Here is an 18,708-nt window from a genome sequence, read left to right as displayed (position 1 = left end):
GCATGGTCCCAGAGTCATAGAACAGTGAAGAAAACTACTCTCACACATCATTAGACAGTGACCACTTTGAGGTCATTCTGTGTGGGTGCATGCAAAGTCACTTCAGTCATGTTCAACTCTTTGAGACCCCATGGACCGTAGCCCGCCAGGCTCCTCTGCCCCTTGGATTCTCCAGACAAGAACACTGGAGTTGGTTGCTGTGCCCTCCTCCAGGGGATTTTCCCAACTCAGGGATTAAACTTGGGTCACTTACGTCTCATCTCCTACATTGGCTGTTATTCAACAAAAATGAGTTGAGGGCTTACTCCTTGCCTGGATCAATGTATACCAGTCAACACAGACAGGGTCCCTGTTCTTTTGGAACTTAAGTTCTAATCCAGCATAGAACTTAAGTTCTAATGCTGGGTAGATATCCAGCATTTAAGAAAACAAATGAATAAATAATTCAGACTGTGACACATGGTGGGAAGGAAATGAGCAGAGAGAGGAGATGGAGGGTACCTGGGTGAAGGGCAGCTTCTTTACATTGGGTGGTCAGGGAAATGGTCTTTGACCTTGACACCTCCCACAACATACTGTGCTTCCTCAAAAATGTCAGTGCTTCTAATTGAGCACCTGGTCAGGTGTAGATGCTCTTAAGCCTTGGTTGTATGAAAAGACATTGATGTTTTTCATTTGTAGCCTCACAGCTTAAAAACCTCTAATAAATGTTAGTTCCTCTTTTTTTTTGCTGCTGTAACAAATTACCACAAACTTAGTAACTTGAAACAGCAGAGATTTCTTATCTTACAGTTCTGAAGGTCAGACATCTTCAAGGTGTCGGCAAGACTGTGTTCCTTCTAGAGGTTCTGGGGGAGAATCTGCTTTCTTGCCTTTTCTATCTTCTAGGGCCACCCCTGCATTCCTTGACTTGTGACCTTGTCCTCTGTTGTCAGACTCAGAAGCATCATATCTTCCAGTGTCTTTATCTGATTCTGACCCTCCTGTCTCTCTTGTAATTACATGGCCCTATGTATATAATCCTGGATAATCTCCCCAATTTAAGATCCTTGACTTAATTGCATCTATGAAGTCCCTTTTCCCATATAACTTTATACAGTCATACATTCCAGGGATTAGGTTACCTTTGGGGGTCATAATTTAGCCTGCTACAGTAAGCGATAAATGTTCATTTTATTCCTGTGTCAATTTTATTTTACAGATTAAAAACTTGCAGTTAAATGAATTGCCAAAAATCACACACTTGGATCCTGGCCACCCCGTTACACTCTTGTTCTTCATATCACTCACCACACTTCACATTTCTTTGATTATTTGTTTTGTTATTACCAAAAGGGCAAGAAGACTCATCACTTTTATTCACCAAGATTCGGTCACTACACATCTCTGCCTGTCACAGTGTGCACACCTCTAAAATTTTTTGAATGAAAGAATGGATACTCTTATATGCTTGGGTAAATAGAAGTCAGTCTTCTATGAATTATACTAGTCAGCAGCTTCTGATAGGTTAAAAATCTTTAGTTATTTTTAAAGCATCAAAGAAGGCAAGAATATACAATGGAGAAAAGATAATCTCTTTAACAAGTGGTGCTGGGAAAACTGGTCAACCCCTTGTAAAAGAATGAAACTAGAACACTTTCTAACACCATACACAAAAATAAACTCAAAATGGGTTAAAGATCTAAATGTAAGACCAGAAACTATAAAACTGCTAGAGGAAAATATAGGCAAAACACTCTCCGACATAAATCACAGCAGGATCTGCTATGATCCACCTCCCAGAATACTGGAAATAAAAGCCAAAATAAACAAATGGGACCTAATCAAAATTAAAAGCTTCTGCACAACAAAGGAAACTATAAGCAAGGTGAAAAGACAGCCTTCGGAATGGGAGAAAATAATAGCAAATGAAGCAACTGACAAACAACTAATCTCAAAAATATACAAGCAACTCCTGCAGCTCAATTCCAGACAAATAAATGACCCAATCAAAAAATGGGCCAAAGAACTAAACAGACATTTCTCCAAAGAAGACATACAGATGGCTAACAAACACATGAAAAGATGCTCAACATCACTCATTATCAGAGAAATGCAAATCAAGACCACAATGAGGTACCATTTCACGCCAGTCAGAATGGCTGTGATCCAAAAGTCTACAAGCAATAAATGCTGGAGAGGGTGTGGAGAAAAGGGAACCCTCTTACATTGTTGGTGGGAATGCAAACTAGTACAGCCACTATGGAGAACAGTGTGGAGATACCTTAAAAAACTGGAAATAGAACTGCCCTATGACCCAGCAATCCCACTGCTAGGCATACACACCAAGGAAACCAGAATTGAAAGAGACATGTGTACCCCAATGTTCTTCACAGCACTGTTTATAATAGCCAGGACATGGAAGCAACCTAGATGTCTATCAGCAGATGAATGGATAAGAAAGCTGTGGTACATATACACAATGGAGTATTACTCAGCCATTAAAAAGAATCCATTTGAATCAGTTCTAATGAGGTGGACGAAAATGGAGCCTATTACACAGAGTGAAGTAAGCCAGAAAGAAAAACACCAATACAGTATACTAATGCATATATATGGAATTTAGAAAGACGGTAACGATAACCCTGTATGTAAGAGAGTAAAAGAGACACAGATGTATAGAACAGTCTTTTGGACTCTGTGGGAGAGGGAGAGGGTGGGATGATTGGGGAGAATGGCATTGAAACATGTATAATATCACATAAGAAACGAATCTCCAGTTCAGGTTCGATGCATGATACAGGATGCTTGGGGCTGGTGCACTGGGATGACCCAGAGGGATGGTACAGGAAGGGAGGTGGGAGGGAGGTTCAGGATGGGGAACACGTGTACACCCGTGGTGGATTCTTGTTGATGTATGGCAAAACCAATACGATATGGTAAAGTAAAAATAAATAAATAAATAAATGATTTTTTAAAAAAAGCATCAAAGAAAAAGTGAACTTCAATGTTGTTCTAAAATTTAAGTCAGTATAGAAGGGACCCCAAAAGCAAAAATAAGCAAATGAACTTAATTAAACTTAAAAACTTGCACAGCAAAGAAAACCATAAACAAAATGAGAAGACAACCTGTGAACTCAAAAGAAAATATTTGCAAGTAATATGACTAGCAAAAGCTTGATTTCCAAAATACATGAACAGATTTATACAGGTCAGTATATAAAAAAAAACTGAATCAAAAAATGGGTTGAAGACCTAAATAGACATTACTCCAAAGAAGACATACAGATGGCCAACAGGCACATGAAAAGATGCTCAACATTGCTAATTACTAGAGAATGCAAATCAGAACTACAATACAGTATCACCTCACACTGGTCCGAATGTCCATCATCAAAAAATCTACAAACAATAAATGCTGGAGAGGGTGTGGAGTCGCAGAAGCCCTCCTCCCCTGTTGGTGAAAATGTAAGTAAGTGCAGCCACTGTGAGGAACAGAAGGGAGGTTCCTTAAAAAAAACTAAAAGTTGTCATATGATCCAGTGATCCCACTCCCGGGCATATATCCGGAAAAGACAAAAACTGTAATTTGAAGATACTCGCACCCCAGTGTTCATAGCAACCCTATTTATAGTAGATAAGACATGGAAGCATTTAAATGAAAACAAAACATTTTTGTTTTTTGTATTCTCCAATACAAAATGAGATCTTAAGTTGCTGTACATATATACAATGGAATATTACTGAGCCTTCAGTTCAGTTCAGTTGTTCAGTCGTGTCTTAGTAAGCCGTAGAGAAGAACAAATTTGAGTCAGTTGTAGTCAGGTGGATGAACCTAGACCCTATTATACAGAGTGAAGTAAGTCAGAAAGATAAAAATGAATATAATAACACATATGTATGTGATCTAGAAAAAATGAGACTGATGAACCTGTCTGTAGGGCAGCAATAGAGATGCAGACGTAGAGAATTGACTTGTGGACACAGTGGGGGACGGAGAGGGTGGAACGAACTGAGACAGTAGCCCTGAAGCCCATATTCACACTACCCCGTGTAAAACAGATAGCTAGTGGAAAGTTGCTCTACAGCACAGGGAACTCGGCTTGGTGCTCTATGATGACCGGGATGGGGGGTGGGTGTGAAGGAGGCTTAAGAGGAAGGGAACGTATGTATACTTAACAACAGATTGACTTTGTTGTACATCAGGAACCAGCACAACCTTGTAAAGCCATTATCTTCCAATTAAAAACTTTAAAAAATATGCAGAATGAGTTCTTTGAAGTCTTAAATAACCCATGCTAAACAACTATATGAAGGAAAGCTAAACAAAACAACACTTCCTGTTATCATGGAAGACAAATTATATTGTGGAGATACTTCACTTTACTTCACATTGTCTTTTACCTTGCCCTAATGGAGGCACTATTTGGTTAAACACATTTTACATTTGACGTCCATTTTTCTTTGGAAATAATATATCTGTCATTCAAGGTGTCATTGAAACAATGAAAAACTATGAAGCCGGAGGGAGATGTCTTTACTTTTAGTATTGCTTTTAAGATCCCAGATTCTTGACTTGACTTGTAATGTATTTACTTTGGTTCTAGTGGCCAAGGATGTCAATATTCTTTTCGATGAATTAGAAGCTGTCAACAGTCCTTGCAAAGATGACGACTCTCTTCTTCACCCTGGAAATCTTACCAGTACTTCAGATGATGCTAGCAGGTTGGAAGCCGGGGGAGAGGTAAGAGTATGCCATTTCATAAAAACAAAATTCTTAATCCAGGCCAGAACTGGAGAAGCCTATTCCAGTGGATTGTTTAAAGTCATCTCATTGAACTGGGGGCTCCTGGGGGAAAAGGGGTGAAGTCTCACACGCTTTTGAAAACCTCTGGGCGTCTAGCACATTTCAGGAATCTGAAATCTACCTAGCTCAAAACAGACTTTCAGTGGGTCATGCACTTCTCTTATAGCTAAAGGCATTTAGCTTATACAAAGAAGATTTTTAAAAACACTCATCATTTTAAAATGATTTACATTTTAGTATGGCTAACTACTCAAAAGTTAGCTTTACAAGAATGGATTCCCTGTTGAAATCTCCCATAATGTGGAACAATGATGTAAAGTGGACCAGCTCTCAGTAGACTGTGTTGTCTGAAGCCTCTTTGAGTTCCCATTCGCCTCTGTAATCTGGAAACTACGATTACAGAAACTCATTGCAATTATAAACAGACCATCTGTTCATGTGTTATTTTTTGGGGGAAAAAAAAGTATTTTGTTAAAAGTATTTGCTATTGCTCAGCTGTGTCTCAGTGGAGCTTAGTATCTTCTTTGTATATGCACTTTGTATATGGGCTTTCCTAGTGGCTCAGTTCAGTTCAGTCGTGTCCAATTCTTTGCAACCCCATGGACTGCAGTACACCAGGCCTCCCTGTCCGTTACCAACTCCCAGAGTTAACTCAAACTCATGTCCATTGAGTCAGTGATGTCATCCAACCATCTCATCCTCTGTCATTTGCTTCTCCTCCTGCCTTCAGTCTTTCCCACCATCAGGATCTTTTCAGATGAGTCAGCTTTTCACATCAGGTGGCCAAAGCATTGGAGTTTCAGCTTCAGCATCAATCCTTCCAATGAATATTCAGGACTGATTTCCTTTAGGAAGGACTGGTTGGATCTCTTTGCAGTCCAAGGGACTCTCAAGAATCTTCTCCAACACCACAGTTCAAAAGCATCAATTCTTCAGCACTCAGCTTTCATTATAGTCCAACTCTCGCATTCATACATGACTATTGGAAAAACCATAGCTTTGACTAGACGGACCTTTGTTGGCAAACTAATGTCTGCTTTCTAACATGCTGTCTAGGTTGGTCATAGCTTTTCTTTCAAGGAGCAAGCATCTTTTAATTTCATGGCTGCAATCACCATCTGCAGTGATTTTGAAGCTCAGATGGTAGGTAAAGAATCTGCCTGCAATACAGGAAACCCAGGTTCGATCGCTAGGTCAGAAAGATCCCCTAGAGAAGGGAATGGCTACCCACTCCAGTATTCTTGCCTGGAGAATTCCAAGGACAGAGGAGCCTGGTAGGCTACAGTCCACGGGGTCACAAAGAGTTAGACGTGACTAAGCGACTGACAGTTGTATATGCACTAGGTTTGGGTAATAGGAACACAGATCCGAGTCATTAATTTATTGTGTATTCTTAATGCTGTTGTTATTCCAGAGGCTGTTAGCCATCGAAAGGATAACACCTTTGAGCAGGAAAAATTGTTTACTTCTGTCAAACCTCCCAGACCTCTTTCTATAAATGCCGTATACTACTTATCTCTGTGTGAGTGTATTTTAAGAAAAAAACTCATTCTGTCAGCATTTCTTCACACAGAAACTTTGGATACCATAATATGACACAAAGGAAGGACCTTGAAAGGCACCTCACAAAGCAGCTAGTCTAATCCCCTTAATTTAGAGGTGATTGAACAGTCTCCGGGAGATTAGGGCTAAACCTTCTCTTGAAGCCTCGGCTGGTTTTGCAGATAGATGGTAATGTGCTAAATCTACTGAATAGTTCCCTTGCCTGGCAGATGATTGCTAAGAAAGTGTTTATTTGGGTGGGCTTCTGAGCAGAAGCCAGAAATGGTGAAGATTGATCATCAGTTATAAATACCTGTCCAGGTATGAGACATGTTATTTCCATCTCTCCCAGCTGAGATTTTCCTTTTGAATGAGGTTGCATGCATAGCACTGCTGCGAGAATATGGACTCTAGCAATAGCCTTGGACGTCTGGCATATTTTCTTTCTTCATACTGCTTTGTAGAAACTGATACATACTGTGATCTCAAATTTTCTGTGTGTTTACACTTACAGTTGACCCTTGAATAATGTGGGTTTGAGCTATGTGGGTCCATCTATCTGTTGATGTTTTTCAATAATAGATATTATAGTACTATATAGTATGTGGTTGCAACCACAATGTGGAGAAACCATGGATATGAAGACCCTGCTCTGACTATAAGTTACAAGCAGATTTAATCCTTGTGCTGTTCATAACTGTATACACAAATATCACAAAGAAAAATATTTACTATGGTGGGGAAAAAAGTTTGAGAGACACTGACTAAAAAGTATTACTAAAACCATCAAACTACATGTAGTCGCATCCTTCTCCCCTACCAGATGGACTGTCTTTCTGAATTTTTGCATTTTTTACTACCTTGCTCTAAAAATCATTTTACCATGCATACATATGTAGCCTTAACAAATTATTTTGCATTGATTTTGTTTTGTGTTTTGTAAAAAATGGTATCATGCACTATAAAGTCTTCTCTGACTTGCTTTTCTTTTGTCAATGTTGTTTTTAAGATTTTGCTTACTTTAAGATGCACCATTAGGTCTTTTTCCCTGCTGTATAATATTCTACTATATGACTATACAATGTATTTATGTTCACCTATTCACTGATATGCATTGATTCCCATTTAAAATATTTTCTCTTATGAATAATGCTGCTGTGAACATTCATATACACATTTCCTGGTTTGTCAGGAATTTATTAGGGTTATATATGCCAATGTTCTTTCCAAGGAGTAAGCGTCTTTTAATTTCATGGCTGCAATCACCATCTGCAGTGATTTTGGAGCCCCCCAAAAAATAAAGTCTGACACTGCTTCTACTGTTTCCCTATCTATTTCCCATGAAGTGATGGGACCAGATGCCATGATCTTAGTTTTCTGAATGTCGAGCTTTAAGCCAACTTTTTCACTCTCCTCTTTCACTTTCATCAAGAGGCTTTTTAGTTCCTCTTTACTTTCTTCCATAAGGGTGGTGTCATCTGCACATGTGAGGTTATTGATATTTCTCCTGGCAATCTTGATTCCAGCTTGTGCTTCTTCCAGCCCAATGTTTCTCATGATATACTCTGCATACAAGTTAAATAAGCAGGGTGACAATATACAGCCTTGACGTACTCCTTTTCCTATTTGGAACCAGTCTGTTGTTCCATGTCCAGTTCTAACTGTTGCTTTCTGACCTGCATATAGGTTTCTCAAGAGGCAGGTCAGGTGGTCTGGTATTCCCATCTCTCTCAGAATTTTCCACAGTTTATTGTGATCCACACAGTCAAAGGCTTTGGCATAGTCAATAAAGCAGAAATAGATGTTTTTCTGGAACTCTCTTGCTTTTCGATGATCCAGCGGATGTTGGCAATTTGATCTCTGGTTCCTCTGCCTTTTCTAAAACCAGCTTGAACATCTGGAAGTTACTCCTTGGAAGGAAAGTTATGACCAACCTAGATAGCATATTCAAAAGCAGAGACATTACTTTGCCAACAAAGGTCTGTCTAGTCAAGGCTATGGTTTTTCCAGTAGTCATGTATGGATGTGAGAGTTGGACTGTGAAGAAAGCTGAGCACCGAAGAATTGATGCTTTTGAACTGTGGTGTTGGGGAAGACTCTTGAGAGTCCCTTGGACTGCAGGGAGATCCAACCAGTCCATTCTAAAGGAGATCAGACCTGGGTGTTCTTTGGAAGGAATGATGCTAAGCTGAAACTCCAATACTTTCCACCTCATGCAAAGAGTTGACTCATTGGAAAAGACTCTGATGCTGGGAGGGATTGGGGGCAGGAGGAGAAGGGGACGACAGAAGATGAGATGGCTGGATGGTATCACCGACTCGATGGACGTGAGTCTGAGTGAACTCCAGGAGTTGGTGATGGAAGGGAGGCCTGGCGTGCTGCGATTCATGGGGTCGCAAAGAGTCAGACATGACTGAGCGACTGAACTGAACTGATGCCAGTGTTCAATTTTACATGATGATGTTAGTGTTTTCCAGTGTTAATATATCAGTTTTCACTCTCACCTGTAGAATGTCAGTTGCTCCACATCCTTGGCAACTTTTGATATAGTTGGGTATCTTTAAGTTTTATTCATTAGACTGAATGCTTTTTTTGACTTTTATTTTGTGTTCTGTTTGCATTTTTCATTAATAAAAGTGTAATTTTGATAAAACACAAGGAAAATTCATTTAGTTTTAGTTATTCTTTAACATTACTCAGTCAAGGCTCAGTTTTGAGTGTCTTACACTGGTCCCTTTCTCTTTGTGTGCAGACAGTACCAGAAAAAAACAAATTAAATGGCCTTTACTTCAGAGACGGAAAATGTCGAATTGACTACATTCTTGTGTACAGAAAATCCAACCCCCAGATGGAAAAGAGAGAAGTATTTGAAAGAAATATTAGAGCAGAAGGATTACAAATGGAGAAAGAGGTAAATGGTTTGCCTGAATGAGAAAAGTATATATATACGTCAGTTCATATCAAGAGATAATTTAAAAAATAAGCAGTTAGTAGAGTAACTGAATATTTCATTTTCTGAGGCTTTGCCAATCTGCGGCGTATGGAGAATTTTCCTGCAATTAGACTTCTGCAGCACAATTTGCCTTTGAGAGCATTTTGATATCCAAAGGTTTCATAAAAATCAAAATATTCCAATTAAATTGATTTTTTTCAAAGTGTTATTTTACCTGACTTCCTACATCTGCTGCCTCTGTATGTTAACGGTGGGTTCTATTGGATTCACCAAAACGTTCATTCAGGTTTTCTGTACCATCTTACAGAAAGCCTGAATGAACTTTCTGGCCAACCCGATATTTGCATGGATTAAAAAAAAAAAAAAAAAAAACTGGATAAAATGCAATCAGCTGACCCTAGAGGCTGTTCTTACATTTCAGGAAGCATCATGAGTTTGGGTATCCTCACTCACCGGAAGAGACTGGCTGATTTGGCCAAAACCAGCTGAGACTTAACAAAGTGATTCTGGTTTTAAGAGACGTTCAGGATGTTTTGTCAGATTCCCAAACTCAGGGGTTACCTTATCAGTATTTACTCTTCCCTCTTCCCTCCTCCACCACAGGGGGAGTTTTGAGCAAGCTATAAGAGACCCAGCCAGGCCTCTGATCATAATCTGCAGTGGGACTGTTGTGTACCCAGAAACGCTGCGCACTTTTCTAGAACTTGGCCCTGTTTGCCAGATTACATAACTCCTCTCACATTTTCCCTAAACATTGTGCACAGCTTCTGGAGTTTTTCATAGTCAAGAAGAACATGTTGCAATTAAAAGTGTTTGCTTCTGATTCTTCTCTTCAAGGCTGAAGGATGGGTCTTTGAAGTCAGGCATCCCTGTTTTCTTTGTACGGGAAAGGTTGCATGCTGTTCCTGGGACTCTTCTGATAAATAGGGTTTTTTTCAGTTCTGTTCAACTAGCCTCAACCCTGGAGCATTTATAAAATAGAAGCAGTGCTTTTCTGGAATGTCTCCAAAAAGAGAATTAGAAAAACGGTGAGATGAGTATGGCCTTAAGGGAACAGGTTCTCATTCCCAGGAAAGTGGAAGCAGATTGCTCAAAAGACTGCTTCAGTTGGAGTTTCCCCTGGAGCAACAAACAGGATTAAATATGTTGCTTTTTCCATTTTTGTGGGATTCTGGAAAATCTTTCCTATACCCACTGGAATATACATTTGGTAAACCTTGTTCTTTAGATAAGTTGTATGTTGGTATCCAGTAGACAGTTATGTATTCTTTTCTTAACATTAATAGTACAGTAATATTTTATCCCTAAAACTCATTTCCTAATGTTTTATTCTGTTTCAGAATTTTTATATAAAAAAATAAAAGATCTGAATTGCCGCCTGATCTAACGAAAGTCCTTCCTGTGATCCATTCTGACTGTGTCAAAGTTTTGATTCCTGTTAAAACTAAGTAGCTTTGTTCAGTTAATGAAAGATTTATATTTTAAGCTTCATCATTGTTCTGTCCATTTCTGGGGCTTCTTTTGTGTAGGTCTTTTCAGTGTCATTTCATGACTTTGAAGTTAAAACTCAAAAAGCCTAATACTTGAACAAATAATGTACATTACTAAAGAGTTGACAGCTCTCCAATATGTTTCCTGAAAGTCTTCTGTACTGCAATATTCAGCTGCCAGAATTAGAGTGGGTGGCTAAGGAGGGTTACTCTGCCTTCTAACGTGCAGTTTTGCTGTGTAGTCCAGAGTTGACCAGAGTATGTTAGACAGATGGCTCATATGATTTTAGTGGCTTACAATAATTTTGTTTGGTTCTAATTTTTAAAAATTTTAATAGCTAGGTACTTATTTTAATGTATGGAAATAATAGCAATTGGAAAGTGTGTATCACCATATAACAGACTTCATTCAGCACTTATATAATGAACACATAAGGAAGTTGTGGTACATATACACAATGGAATATTACTCAGCTATAGAAAGGAATGAATTTGAGTCAGTTCTAGTGAGATGGATGAACCTAGAGCCTGTCATACAAAGTGAAGTAAATCAAAAAGAGAAAAACAAATATGGTATATTAATGCATATATATGGAATCTAAAAAAATGGTACTGATGAACCTATTTGCAGGGCAGCAATAGAGACGCAGACATAGAGAACAGACTTGCGGCCACAGGGGGAAGGAGAGGGTGGGAGGAGTTGAGAGAGTAGTATGGAAACATATATATATTACCGTATGCAAAATAGATAGCCAGTGGGAATTAGCTGTGTGATGCAGAGAGCTCAACCTGGTGCTGTCTTACAACCTAGAGGGGTGAGAGGAAGGTCCAAGAGGGAGGGGACATATGTATACCTATGACTGATTCATGTTGATGTGTGGTAGAAACCAATATAATATTAAAAGCAATTATACTCTAATTAAAAAATAAACACTTAACTAAGCATGTCTTTCTCCTCTTTCCCCCCAAAGTTTTCCTCTTGATGGCAGTTTCCCTGCAGTGTTCTATCTACTACCAAAAGCTTGGTTTTCCTCTTTTTGGAAGCTTCTTCCTAAGCAGCTTTTCCCTGTGGCCCACACTCTGCATAAGCAGCACAGTTTGACTCTCAGTTCTATCTCCAAGCTCTGCTTTGTATTTTCATGGTCTCAGCCGGCTCAGCAGAAAAAGGGTCTCTGCAGGATCTTCCTTGCTTAGAGGCAGCAGGAAATTATAGCTAAATTAATTTTCCCTATCATAATTAATTAAAATAAAATGTCCCTTGTATGAACAGCAAATCTGCATCTTCATTTTTTTAAAAAAAAGAGTTGCATTTTATTAAACCATCAGAAGCATTTTTGAGCTTCCCAGGTGGCACAGTGGTAAAGAAGCTACCTATCATTGCGGGAGATGCAAGAGACATGGGTTCGATCCCTGGGTCAGGAAGATCCCCTGGAGGAGGGCATGGCAACTCACTCCAGTATTCTTGCCTGGAGAATCCCATGGACAGAGGAGCCTGGAGGGCTACAGCCCATGGGGATCACAAAGAGTTGAACATGACTGAGTGTACACTTCCATGCAGAAGCACTTTCATTTAAATCAAGTGTTCTCATAAACAACTGCAATAGAAAGCCAGGAATTTTAATAGCTATTTCAACTTCCAGAAGTTATTTCCACCTTTTATACATAAAACAAAGAATTTAGTTCAAGGTGAAAAAGAAAACCCAGGAGACTTCCTGTGAATCCATGTATACCTGAAATGATGAACACTGAATAAATTTTATGAATTATTAATATCTTCACTAGTTGTGTGTCATGATGTCCAATAATTGCAGAAAATCTCACAGACTTAGAAGCTTTTGTGTCCAAATCAGCAAAGATGGGATCTCTTGTTGAAGTTTAATAGGAGAATCCTCATCTCTTATAACATTGAGAATTGTGAAACACAATTAGGAAAATCTTTGATTCATGATAAAAGTGAGGATCCAATCAAATTTCATCTTTCTTGAAAACTTAACCCCCTACCTGGTTAGTCAGTAGGTAAGTGCTTGCTTTAGCACTGTGGGTCTTTAACATTCTGTAACTCGTCTCTCATATTAGTTCAGAGAAAGCAATTGATAACCAAGTTCCCAAATAAAGTATCAAATTCAGGTGATTTTCTTCTCAAGTGTCTCTCTTCTTTAAAGGTAAACTCATGTTTATAAACCCACATTTTCTATTTTAGTTTTTTTCATTTTAAATTTTGTGTCCATCATTGACTCTTTGGTACCCATTTTGAAATCAGTATCAATGAGGTTTATCTTTTCCTTTTTATAAGGGGTCAGGTTGTGGATGACTTTGGAATGTATGAGTCCCAATTTGATTAAAGGAGCACCCTTCCTCTTTAGAATCATGCAGAACATAGGGGAAAACTCATATCATCAGGTGTTTACAAAATAACTGAATTATATAAATCATACCATCTTGATGATAATTCACTCAGCAAATATTTATTGTACATTCACTCTTTGCTAGGCACTGTCTTAAGCACTAAGAACACAGTAGTGAATGAAACAGACAAAAAATTCCTGCCCTGTTGGAACTTGAGAGCAAAGTAAATAAGTAAATCTATGTAGAACAACAGTAAATTCTGAGAAAAAAGTAAAGCAGGATGTGTTGAGAGGGGCTTATAATTTTATAAAAGTTGGTAAAGATGGGTCTCTCTCCCAGGGACCAAGAAGAGCACATACAAAGGCAATGAGGCAGGAGGATGCCTGGTGTGTTTATGGAACAGTGCAAAGGCCAGTAGGACAGGAATTGACTGAGCAGGGTAGAGAATAGTGAGAAATTGTATCAGAGAGGCAATGGAACAGATGGACTCAGATCTTTGAGATCACTGGGCAACTTTCGGAGAAGGCAATGGCACCCCACTCCAATACTCTTGCCTGGAAACTCCCATGGATGGAGGAGCCTGGTAGGTTGCAGTCCATGGGGTCTCGAAGAATTGGACACGACTGAGTGACTTCACTTTCACTTTTCACTTTCATGCATTGGAGAAGGAAATGGCACCCCACTCCAGTATTCTTGTCTGGAGAATCCCAGGGATGGCAGAGCCTGGTGGGCTGCCGTCTATGGGGTCATACAGAGTCGGACACAACTGGGGCAACTTAGCAGCAGCAGGGCAACTTTAGCTTTTCTCGACATGGAAAATCAGTGGATGGTTTTGAGCCAAGGCATTATAAGATGTGGTTTCTGTTTTATTAGGGCCACTCAGGTTTAGGGCAGAAGCAGAGATGCCAGTTAGGAGATTTGTTGCAAGAATCCAGGAAAGAAGTGATGGCAGCTTGGCTAAGTGCACAGCAGAGATGTTGAGAAGAGTAGTGAGTAGAGCCTGTGGGATTGCAGATAGATTGAATGAGTGATGTGAGAGAGGAGGCGGCACAGGTGATTCAGCTGTCTGTCGTACACTGTTCGTTTAAAGAGTTGGAAGAAAAGAATCGCCATTTACAGGGAAGCAAAGGGAAGTGAGTCTCCTTGTAGGTGTGTTAAGTTTGAGGTGTTCCGGTGGTGCAGATGTTGAGTAGCAGGAAAGATTGTGGAAGACAGGTTGATCTGGGCTGGAAATAGACTTTTGGGCGATAGGAGTCAGCAGAGAGGGGCTAGAAGGAAGTCTTGAAAGTGTGGTGCTCAGAGGGAAGTGTGTCAGGAGGAAAGGACAGTTGTGTCCAATGCTGCTGATGGAGTGAGTGAGATAAAGACTGAAAGTTAGTCATTGGATTTAGTCATTGAATTTATCAACGCGGAGGATTTTGGTGAGCTGGGCAAGAGAAGTTTCCACAGAGAGGTAGAAGTGAAAGCATGACTAAAGTATATTCAAGGAAGGAACAGGAGGAGAAAATGTGGAGAGAACAGATAAAAATAGCTCTTTGAGAGAGGTTCACTGTAAATGGAAAGAGACTGGTGTAAGAGGTGAAGTCAATAGAGAGATGTTTTTACTAAGATGGGAAAAATAACTGCATGATTTCATGATAATAGAAGTAATTTGAGAGACATTGTGGAAGAGTAAAGGAAGAATGCTTAGACCTGTGTTTAGTACTCTGTTCAGTACTGGGTTTAGTACTTCAAAGCACTAAGTAGAGCGGCCACAAGTTCCTCCCATGCAGGGACCTACCTGCCTGCATCTGTGTCCATAAAAGTAGCCTTGCCCTTGGTGCTAAAGGTATTCTAATCATGCTCCCAGCTAAGGCCAACCTTTTGCTTTGGGCTGGAGAAGGAAATGGCAACCCACTCCAATGTTCTTGCCTGGATAATCCCATGGACAGAGAAACCTGGTGGGCTACAGACCATGGGGTCACAAAGAGTCGGACACAGCTGAGCAATTGAGCACAGTTTGCTTTGGGTATCACACTCCATCTTCTCAGTCCTACTCAAGGACATTGCCTCCTCCAAAGATAAAATATCATAAACTTTAAAAACAAATTCACAGAGTCATGCAATGTGTCAAAACAGCCTATTTCTTTTTTCACTTGTTTCTCAGGAGGATTGGGAAAATCTCAGTTGTAAACATCTGCATAGCACTCAAGGTTAGGAGTTGTGGATGTTTTTCTTTGAGATGTTGACAAAAATAGTATTATTAAAATTCTCACTCTTGCCTTTATGAACCACTTACTATTATCTCCATTTTATAGGTGAGACAGTTGAGGCAAAGCAATAACTTGCCCCAGGTGACAAGGCCAGTAAGAGATAAAGTCCACATTAAAACCTGAGCCTGCTTACTCTTTACCCTTGTATCATGTTGCTTCCTGCTATCTGAAGATGGAATCTCAGGGTTAAACAAGGTTAGGACATGGGTGGAGTTTTGAAAGAGAACCAGGAAAACTGGAGTGCATAGTGAAACTGGGTGCTATCTAGACTATTTCCTTGCACTTTGGTGGCCAGTAGTCATAGATTTGAATCTTGGTTCAACAGCTTATAAGCTGAGTAATCTTGAGCAACTTATCAAAGTTCTCTGGATCTCAGCTTTCACATTTTTAATAATGAGGATGATATTATTTACCATGAAAAGTGTGAGGATTAAGTGAGCCCTTCCAGGTGAATACAGCTCCTGCTGCTAAGTCACTTCAGTCGTGTCCGACTCTGTGTGATCCCATAGATGGCAGCCCACCAGGCTCCCCCGTCCCTGGGATTCTCCTGGCAAGAACACTGGAGAGGGCTGCCATTTCCTTCTCCAATGCATGAAAGTGAAAAGTCAAAGTCGCTCAGTCATGTCCGACTCCTAGCAACCCCATGGACTGCAGCCTTCCAGGCTCCTCCGTCCAGGGGATTTTCTAGGCAGGAGTACTGTAGTGGGGTGCCATTGCCTTCTCCGAGGTGAATACAGAGTACAGTGTAAACCTTTTTTATTTTACCTGAATTTTACCTGTTCCATCTTCTATTCATGACAAACAATTTATGATTGGGATATAAAACTTCTTTGTGAAATATTTTAAAAAGTGACTCAAATTAAGGAAATACAGGAAATAAAAATATTGTAGATAATATATACAGATTTGGCAGAAGCATGATTTTAGTCTGTTACTTGGCTAGTGGTTATGGTGGATAGACCCTGAAGCCTTGCCTCCTGGTTTTAATGCCTTTGTATCATTCCCTCTCCTGGAGAATAGGTGACTTGCTCTTAACCAGCAGAATATGGCAAATGGGATGTTACTTCCATGGTTATGTTGTGGTATGTAAGACCCTGTCTCAGCTGACAGACGTTGGGCTCTCTTTTGCTGGCTTTGAAGAAGTAAGCTCTCGTGTTGTGAAACTGTTTATGAAGGGGGTTCTGTGCAAAGAAGAGGGGCTGATCTCTTAGAACTAAGAATTGCTCCCAGAAACTGGCCAGAAAACAGAGACTGCAGACCTGAAACCTCAAGATGAGCTCTGCCAACAGCTGAGGGATCCTGAAACGAGATCTGTCTGCAGTTGAGCTTCTGTTGAGACTGCAGCCCTGGCCAAGCCTGGTGAGACCCTGAAGCTGAGGGCCCAGCTATGCTATGTCTGGATTCCTGACCTATAGGAACTGTAAACTCTGTTCAGTTCAGTTGCTCAGTTGTGTCTGACTCTTTGCGACCCCATGAACTGCAGCGCACCAGGCCTCCCGGTCCATCACCAACTCTCAGAACTTACTAAAACTCATGTCCATTGAGTTGGTAATGCCATCCAACCATCTCATCCTCTGTCGTCCCCTTCTTCTCCTGCCCTCAATCTTTCCCAGCATCAGGGTCTTTTCAAATGAGTCATTCCCTTGTAGCTCAGCTGGTAAACTCAGTAATATGTGTTATTTTGTTGTGGTTATTTGTTCTGCAGCAGTAGGTAACTTAGTACAGTGGTTAAGAGTCTGGGGTCACATATTCTGAGTTCTCATTTGTTTTCATCGTTAAAAGCTGTGTGCACTTGGGAACTTTAGCTTAATGAGGCTAATGATGAGAGCTATTGGGTTGGCCAAAAAGTTTGTTCAGGTTTTTCCTAAGCTATTACGGGTTATAATACTGCATGGGTTATTATACTAATTAAATGAACTTATTCATATCAGCTGCTTATCTCTGTACCTGTCATATTACAAGCAAGTAATAAATCTTTATTACCATCATTATAGTTATTGTAACAGCTAAACATAGTATATGAACAATAATACTTCAGAAATAGTTTTTCAAGGTAAACTCTTTGGAAAATTTATCATGCAGTTTATAAATACCTTAAAATCTAGTCATTAGGGTAGCAACATCCACTGACTATATATTGCTAATAATGTGTATGTATTAATGAGATTGCTGATTACCTTCAGTGCTCTTGGAAGAACTTAAAATACCTTAGGTAACATGTTTAGCATCGTCAAGGTTCTGACATTTCTGTGCCCAGAGAATTTGGTTTTAGATTCATCAGGGAATGAAATGGTATATCAACCCAGAACTAAAACACCATGCTCAATTGCCCATCCTAGTCTTGCTTGACACCTATTCAGGGGAAATCTATACAAAGATTCCCCATTGAAGATGCTAATTTCTTCCTTCACAGGCTTCCTGCTTATCCTACCCTTCCTATTTTCATCCCTGATTATGTTCCACAACCGCTGTTACTATAGACGTTCTCTCTGGATCCAGAACTCTGAGAATGAAGGGAAAAGGACCAGAGTCTCCTCCCTTCTTTATAGTTCAAACCATGATAAATATCTAAAATAAATGTTGGGACAAACTGAACTATCCAAATTCATGTCCTCTAGTATTTTCTGGAACCCCCTCCACTTAATAATCTCCATTTTCTGGTATGTCAAACATATGTTCTACCAAGGGTCTCAAGTTGGATTTGAAGGGAAGGGAAAGTTAAGGACAGTCCTAGGCACAGAATGAAGAAGGCAGATTTTCTTGTGAAAATCAAAGCCCTGGAAATTCCTTGAGTATTTATCTTAATCTGTCTGGGCCGCTATAACAAAATACCATATATTGGAGGGGGGTATAAATAACACGAACTTATTTCTCATAGTTCTGCAGGCTAGGAGTTCAAGGTGCTGATGAAAACCTTCTTCCTGGTTCATAGACAGCACCTTTTTGCTGTGTCTTCACATGGTGAAAGCAGACAGGAGCTCTCTGAGGTCTCTTTCTTGAAGGAAGTAAATTTTTGAGGACTCCATGACCTAATCACCTCTCAAATAGCCTAGCTCTTAATACCATCACATTGGGGGTTAGAATTTCAACGTATGAATTTTAAGGAGATACAATTTATATTAAAGCAGTACCTTTCAGGAGTTCATTGTTGATCCATACTGACAGTGGCCTTTTGAAAAAGTAGTCTCTGAGGTTGAATTTTTTCCTAGGCAGAAGCGGAGCCTGAGGTGAGGATTCTTGCAAAGTTGTTGTTGGATAGAGTGAGCTCAGGAGAAAGGGGTATGGGGAAGTAGCAGAGGTCCGAGGAGAAGAGCCAAGCTGAGAGTATAGTCTCCATTC

The 18,708-nt window shown here is 39.9% G+C and overlaps 1 protein-coding gene across 4 annotated transcripts in view; it reads left to right on the top strand.

Annotated features, from left to right (window-relative positions):
* The window catches only part of ANO4 (anoctamin 4), a 356,708-nt gene that overhangs the window by 152,378 nt on the left and 185,622 nt on the right, over nucleotides 1-18,708 (top strand). For all 4 annotated transcript variants that reach the window (XM_040234899.1, XM_040234898.1, XM_040234897.1 and 1 more), the window contains 2 exons: nucleotides 4,587-4,723; nucleotides 9,081-9,239. In XM_040234899.1, coding sequence (XP_040090833.1) covers nucleotides 4,587-4,723; nucleotides 9,081-9,239 — 296 coding nt within the window. The remainder of the gene's footprint in view (nucleotides 1-4,586; nucleotides 4,724-9,080; nucleotides 9,240-18,708) is intronic.

The sequence above is a fragment of the Oryx dammah genome, unplaced genomic scaffold (genome assembly GCF_014754425.2).
Source record: "Oryx dammah isolate SB20612 unplaced genomic scaffold, SCBI_Odam_1.1 HiC_scaffold_29, whole genome shotgun sequence".
Lineage (NCBI taxonomy): Eukaryota > Metazoa > Chordata > Mammalia > Artiodactyla > Bovidae > Oryx > Oryx dammah.
Note: the sequence above shows the minus strand (reverse complement) of the source record. Positions and strands in the feature narration are given on the sequence as shown.